We start from the raw sequence: 7500 nt of genomic DNA on the forward strand, positions 1-7500 counted from the left end.
TCTCTGTGGAGAAGAACCCTTGGTCTCTCTGTAGAGAAGAACCCTTGGTCTCTCTGTAGAGAAGAACCCTTGGTCTCTGTATTGAAGCAGTGGTCTCTTTGTAGAGAAGAACCCTCCGTCTCTCTGTAGAGAAGAACCCTCGGTCTCTCTGTGGAAGCAGTGATCTTCCCCCTTTTTTTTTTTGCTTTTTGATAAAATATTTAAACTGTATGAATAAAAGCTGATCATTGTAAGCACCCCCAGTAGTGTTATGTGGTTTGTCCCCGCTCCAGTAACTGTCATTTATAGAAATTGAAGAAATGTGAATACTTTGTATCAAATATTTTTGATCCAATATAATAATATTGTATATAATTTTTTGCATCCTTGTTTTTATCCTCTATGTAGCGGGAAAGACACACTGGTGAAATGGTGGGACCTGGACACACAACACTGCTTCCAGACCATGGTGGGCCATCGCACGGAGGTAGGTGGAGAAGGATTCTAGAGCGTCAGCTCTTGCGGTTAGATTCTGTACCGGAACCCTAGAAGCACATCCAGGAAGAAAGTCTTTTATTTTTTATTTTTTCAATTCCATGCTGTTGTCACTAAGAAATGGTCAGAAATCATAGCGGTGAGAGAGGTTAGCGCCTCTGTCAGGTGTTCACTAAAGTGACCGGAAGTGATGGAAAATCTCCACAATTATGACACGTATGGCAATGGAAATCTTACAGAGACTCTGTCTGTGCCTGCAATATTCAAAGCTAAAATCCGAAATTTAATGAAAGTCTAACTAGAGGCAAGAATAAATAAATCCCGCCCTCTCCCCCCTCCCCCAACATATGCAGAATGTAAGGAGTATGGTGCCTATTTTTCTGCGGGGTGATATAAGTGAGAAGTAGTACTTGCCTAACTTCACGGTTCCGCAGTCTTCCACAGTCCCGCTGTGTTCCACCCCCATCAGTTATTTTGTGATGACCATTCCTCCAAATCGGCTCTTCTTGCTGGTCTTGTCTCCGCCCCTCATTGATGTCATCATGTACAATGCAGGACCCAGACCACAGCAGGTCCTGCATTCTACCTTGTGACGTAGAGGGCCCGCCCACATTCTGGTGGTGGAGTGTGGAGGACCATGGTGTAGTAGTATTATGTCATCCCCAAGTAAAACTTTAATCATCAAAAAATAAATAAAATAAGACCTTAAAATGAGAGAAGCTGTATGATGTAATAATGTAAAACACCGTACTATAATGTAAAATTCTATGTGTCTCTGACTGCCGTTTGCTGCCCTCGTTAGGTTTGGGGTCTGACGGTTCTTTCAGAAGAAACCCGACTTCTCACCGGCTCAGCAGACAGCGAACTGAGGGCGTGGGGCATCTCCTATGTAGATGGGGTAAGTGACATTGCACTGTTCTGTGTGGATGAGGTAAGTGACATTATGCCACCCACTGTGACCTTTATGTCCATTGAGGTCATCCGCTCTCTCCTGTGTCCTGTCATTTTTTAGTTTCTTTTGGAGAGCAAAACAGCTGTGCACCTTTCCTGCATCCAGTCACATTAGCCATGTTTTCCTCCTAGCCTTGCTTTTAGGCCATTTACTGGCATTGGCCAATGTAGGGAAGATTCTAATCTCTGCCTCAGCGCCAGGGCCGGCCCCCTGACCCGTGCCTGGCCGGCCCCCTGACCCGTGCCTCAGCGCCCGGGCCGGCCCCCTGACCCGTGCCTCAGCGCTGCTGGCCACCCATTGACCCGTACCCAAATCAGTGTATATTATTTAGTCTGTAGGAAAGTTATAGAGTCCACAGACAGATATAATATATATATATATATATATTATAATATATATCTATCTATCTATCTCTGAAAATGGATCACTCCTGATGTAATGATGGTCTATCTCCTTTCTTGAGGCCCGAAAATTGCAGGACAGGACAAATATCCCTCAAATGTCCCCTTTTTGGAATGTAGACAGTCCAAGGTATTTAGTAAGAGGAATGGCGAGTTTTTTGACGTAATTTTTTGGTCATAATTTTGTGAGAAATGAAGACATTTTCAAAAAAAAAAAAAAATTTCTACAATTTATTATTTTTTATTTTTTACATGTCACCAGTGCAGTACAGCATCAACATATGACTGGTGTGGTGCTGATCAGGGACAGTGACTGGTGACAGTACTGGGGGGGGGGGGGGGCGGAGTTTGAAAGTTTTTTTTTGGAACACACTGTGGCCAATACAGTGTAACCATTTCTTTGTTTTTTTTTTTTTACACATTATGATTGCATATACCAGTACATGTTGTTTGGTATAAGCGACCATTTTTACTGAATGAAACCGGTTCACTGGGTGCTACAGAACTTAGTTGTGCAATTTGAAGATCAGTTCCTTGATTACATTCTAAGAATGATCAGCATATTGCACAGATAAAGTCTGCAGGAGCCCATGGGGAGGAGCATGGCCATCTAAAGGGATGCTGCGGATGTGTTCTTTCATGTAAGGCTTGGGAAGCAGTGAAATAAGATCAAAGGAAGAACGCTGCAAAGTTTTCACCGGATCCTTTCAGCCCTTCTTAATAGACCCAGTAATGATGTTGCTGCTCTCAAAGAGGTCAGGGCAGGCAGCGTTGATGGGCACAGGTCGGGGGCAGGCAGCACTGAGGGGCACAGGTCAGGGCAGGCAGAACTGAGGGGCACAGGTAAGGGCAGGCAGCACTGAGGGGCACAGGTCAGGGCAGGCAGCGCTGAGGGGCACAGGTCAGGGCAGGCAGCGCTGAGGGGCACAGGTCAGGGCAGGCAGCGCTGAGGGGCACAGGTCAGGGCAGGCAGCGCTGAGGGGCACAGGTCAGGGCAGGCAGCGCTGAGGGGCACAGGTCAGGGCAGGCAGCGTTGATGGGCACAGGTCGGGGGCAGGCAGCACTGAGGGGCACAGGTCAGGGCATGCAGAACTGAGGGGCACAGGTAAGGGCAGGCAGCACTGAGGGGCACAGGTCAGGGCAGGCAGCGCTGAGGGGCACAGGTCAGGGCAGGCAGCGCTGAGGGGCACAGGTCAGGGCAGGCAGCGCTGAGGGGCACAGGTCAGGGCAGGCAGCGCTGAGGGGCTCAGGTCAGGGCAGGCAGCGCTGAGGGGCGCACAGGTCAGGGCAGGCTGCGTTGAGGGGCACAGGTCCCCCCATTATGTGTGTTGATGGTTTCCTCCATTATATCTGCACAGCATGAAGACTCAGAAGAGCCTCAGATGAAAAAATCGAAAGTTCCTCCAGCAGCGGTGGAAGATGATGAGGAGGAGGAGAAAGGGACAGAGGAGGTGACAGAGGTAAGCGAAGGGCCCAGGGCCCCTGGAGATGTCCATATTCAGCACAGAATTTTATAGACCGCCATCATCTGCTTCTGTTTCAGCGCATCCTGACCTGCCAGCGCTACGGATCCATCATGAGGGAAGGGAGGGACCGAGTGGTGACTCTGGGGACCGACCGGACCAGAAGGTTCCTGGCTTGTCATGTGAGTGGCCGACACCTGAAAATGGGCGGAGCTGTTGTATTGTGTGTTGTTTTAAGGAACATTTCTTCCCAAGACTGGCCCCGCCCCTTTCATTCAATGGATTTCAGTGCTTTCAATTATGGAGGCTCAGCATCACATGTGGGCATCACCTATGTAAATACAGCCTGCCTAGGAATGCCCACTCCTTCAGACTGACTCCACCCTTTAAGACACAATATTTGCGTAACTCCTCCTAAGAGCCAGCCCACTGCTTTCATCAGAAATTAGAGCTTTTGAAAGGAGAGTGCTGTGATGTTTTTAGGACAGCCCCCTGCTGGCTCCTCCCACCAGCCTTTATCTGCCTGCATTGCATTGAGAAGCACAGAGACCCAGTGATGACATCACCGGGCAAACGATAAATTTAAGCAGATTAAACTTCAGATTTTGAACTCCTGTGGTCAGAACGAGAGAACCAGACCCAATCCATCTTCATGTCTGTGTGTGCAGGGTAACGACTCCCAGCTGGAGATCTTCTGTGTCCTGAATGAGAATGAGATCAGCAAGAAGATGGAGAGGAAGCTGAAACGGGCCAAAAAGAAAACCAAGTAAGTGCCAGCGGGAGGGCGACCGGCTATAAATTCATGTGGAATGCTGGGAGAATCCATGCGGTGCAGTGGGCGTGCTGGGGGAGAATCAGTGGTGTTGGGTGCCACCAATATTTCTTTTCATCCTAATGAGAAAGTGGCCACCAATTAGTTCTTTCTCTACATAACTCCTCCCGCCTCTCTCTTTTCCTCTACATAACTCCTCCCGCCCCTCTCTTTTCCTCTACATAACTCCTCCCGCCCCTCTTTTCCTCTACGTAACTCCTCCCGCCCCGCTCTGTTCCTCTACGTAACTCCTCCCGCCCCGCTCTGTTCCTCTACGTAACTCCTCCCGCCCCGCTCTGTTCCTCTACGTAACTCCTCCCGCCCCGCTCTGTTCCTCTACGTAACTCCTCCCGCCCCGCTCTGTTCCTCTACGTAACTCCTCCCGCCCCGCTCTGTTCCTCTACGTAACTCCTCCCGCCCCGCTCTGTTCCTCTACGTAACTCCTCCCGCCCCGCTCTGTTCCTCTACGTAACTCCTCCCGCCCCGCTCTGTTCCTCTACGTAACTCCTCCCGCCCCGCTCTGTTCCTCTACGTAACTCCTCCCGCCCCGCTCTGTTCCTCTACGTAACTCCTCCCGCCCCGCTCTGTTCCTCTACGTAACTCCTCCCGCTCCGCTCTGTTCCTCTACGTAACTCCTCCCGCCCCGCTCTGTTCCTCTACGTAACTCCTCCCGCCCCGCTCTGTTCCTCTACGTAACTCCTCCCGCCCCCCTCTCTGTTCCTCTACGTAACTCCTCCCGCCCCGCTCTGTTCCTCTACGTAACTCCTCCCGCCCCCCTCTCTGTTCCTCTACCATAGCTCCTCCCGCCCCCCTCTCTGTTCCTCTACCATAGCTCCTCCCGCCCCCCTCTCTGTTCCTCTACCATAGCTCCTCCCGCCCCTCTCTGTTCCTCTACCATAGCTCCTCCCGCCCCTCTCTGTTCCTCTACCATAGCTCCTCCCGCCCCTCTCTGTTCCTCTACCATAGCTCCTCCCGCCCCTCTCTGTTCCTCTACCATAGCTCCTCCCGCCCCTCTCTGTTCCTCTACCATAGCTCCTCCCGCCCCTCTCTGTTCCTCTACCATAGCTCCTCCCGCCCCTCTCTGTTCCTCTACCATAGCTCCTCCCGCCCATCTCTGTTCCTCTACATAACTCCTCCTGCCCCTCTCTTATCCTCTACATAACTCCTCCCGTCTCCCGCCCTGTCCCTCTTCATAACTCCTCCCATCCCCCTGCTCCCCTCTGTCCCTCTGCATAGCTCCTCCCATCCCCCTCCCCTCTCCGTCGTCCTCCCTGTAAATACGATGATTTTATTCCCTGCAAAACCATGCTTCTGCATGAACTCCCAACAGCCCACCCACACCCTATATGTGGGTAATGGCTCTTGGGAGGTGTAGTTCTGGGGGCGTGCCTCCAAGCAGCCACTCCTGCAACAATAGGAGTAATAAAAGCTGTTTCTCACTGCAGAAATAAGGAAAAAGGAAACAAAAATGCCAGAGAGTGATCTTTAGGGAGAGGGAAGTTTGGGGGTGAATTTGGGGAGGGCCTTTAAGGTGACGTCCTCTGGCAGCTGTGACAATCGGTGACACCACAGGAAAAGAATTGTTACAGATGTGATTGTGGAGACAAACCGTTACTGGTATAGAAGGAGGAGCTTGGGACATGTGGCTGCAGCAAAGTCAGGGAGGTCCTTATAGCAGCCAATCAGACACCAGCTGTCTTTTATCAGGTACAGTAAGAAAATGACAGCTGACGTATGATTGGCTGTCTCTTCGTTTTCTATAAATTAGACCCCTGGTAGTATTAATAAGCGTACAAAGTATTTGTAGACAGTAATGTTTTTGGTGTTTCAGACCGAAGGAAGGGGCGGAGCCAGAAGAGCCAACGGTAGAGAGGACGCTCCAAGACGAAATCCAGAAGCTCACAAACATCAAAGCCACCTCAAAAATCAAGTAATAAGACACAAAGGGTGGGGGGGTCTGTTAAATATTTGTGTAAATATTCGCGAAACTGCATTTACATTTATTGTGTGTAAACTAACCAGATGAATTTTTCTCTTCTGGTCGAATGTTCGTGAAATATTACAGGCAGGTTAATTTAAAATGAATATATAGTGGATCAGGAAAGTACCGCGGTATGACCAGTAGGTGGAATTGAGGATTATAGGAAATAAATACATTGTTGTAATAAGAAATGTAACAATTTTAGAGAACGCTGGAGGGAATTGGCAAAAAAAAGATCCTGTAGTACCATTGGTTACATTTAGTTGCTATTTCCCTCCAGTGTTCTCTTGCCACTTCCTGGCAGCAATACGTATCTATGCATTGCGGTTTGCAAGTGGCTTACCCGGGTTATGGCTGAAGCTATGCGCCACTAGATGGAATTGAGGATTATAGGAAATAAATATACTGTAGTAAGAAGAAATACAATTAAAAAATTCTAGAGAACGCTGGAGGGAATTGGGGAAAAAAAGAATCCTGTAGTAGCAATGGTTACATTAATTTGCCATTTTCCCTCCAGAGTTCTCTAGCCACTTCCTGACCATAATACGTATCTATACGTTACGGTTTGCAAGCGTTTTACCCGGGTTATGGCTGAAGCTATCTACCACTAGATGGAACTGAGGATTATAGGAAATAAATACATTGTAGTAAGACTAAATATAATGTAACAATTCTAGAGAACGCTGGAGGGAATTAGCAATAAAAGGATCTTGTAGTAGCAATGGTTACATTTATTTGCTATTTCCCTCCAGCGTTCTCTAACCACTTCCCGACCACAATATGTATCTATGCATTGCGGTTTGCAAGTGGTTTACCCGGGTTATGGCTGAAGCTATTTTCCACTAGATCAGTGGTTCTCAACTCCGGTCCTCAGGGCACACTAACAAGCCAGATTTTAAGTATTACCTTGGAGAGATTCAAACTAGAATACTGCAATCACTGAGCAGCAAATGATATCACCTGTGATGTATTTCAGTTATCTTGCAAACCTCGCCTGTTAGTGGGTCCTGAGGACCGGAGTTGAGAACCACTGCACTAGATGGAACTGAGGATTATAGGAAAGAAATACATTGTAGTAAGAAGAAATATTATGTAACAATTCTAGAGAACGCTGGAGGGAATTGGCAAAAAAAAAAAAAGGATCCTGTAGTACCAATGGTTACATTTATTTGCCCTTTCCCTCCAGTGTTCTCTAACCTTTTCCCGACCGCAATACATATCTGTGCATTGCGGTTTGCAAGTGGTTGACCCGAGTTATGGCTGAAGCTTTCTGCCACTAGATGGAACCGAGGATTATAGGAAATAAATACATTGTTGTAATAAGAAATATAATGTAACAATTCTAGAGAACGCTGGAGGGAATTGGCAAACAAAGGATCCTGTAGTAGCAATGGTTACATTTAGTTGCCATTTCCCTC

General features: G+C 48.3%; 1 protein-coding gene across 1 annotated transcript in view; it reads left to right on the forward strand.

Moving 5' to 3' along the window:
* The window catches only part of WDR3 (WD repeat domain 3), a gene marked incomplete at its 5' end in the record, with an annotated part of 59263 nt that overhangs the window by 5881 nt on the left and 45882 nt on the right, over positions 1-7500 (forward strand). The window contains 6 exons of the mRNA XM_082246256.1: positions 388-466; positions 1277-1372; positions 3186-3287; positions 3371-3472; positions 3959-4056; positions 5933-6031. Coding sequence (XP_082102382.1) covers positions 388-466; positions 1277-1372; positions 3186-3287; positions 3371-3472; positions 3959-4056; positions 5933-6031 — 576 coding nt within the window. The remainder of the gene's footprint in view (positions 1-387; positions 467-1276; positions 1373-3185; positions 3288-3370; positions 3473-3958; positions 4057-5932; positions 6032-7500) is intronic.

The sequence above is a fragment of the Pelophylax lessonae genome (genome assembly GCF_965119305.1).
Source record: "Pelophylax lessonae genome assembly, chromosome: 2".
Classification (NCBI taxonomy): Eukaryota; Metazoa; Chordata; class Amphibia; order Anura; family Ranidae; genus Pelophylax; species Pelophylax lessonae.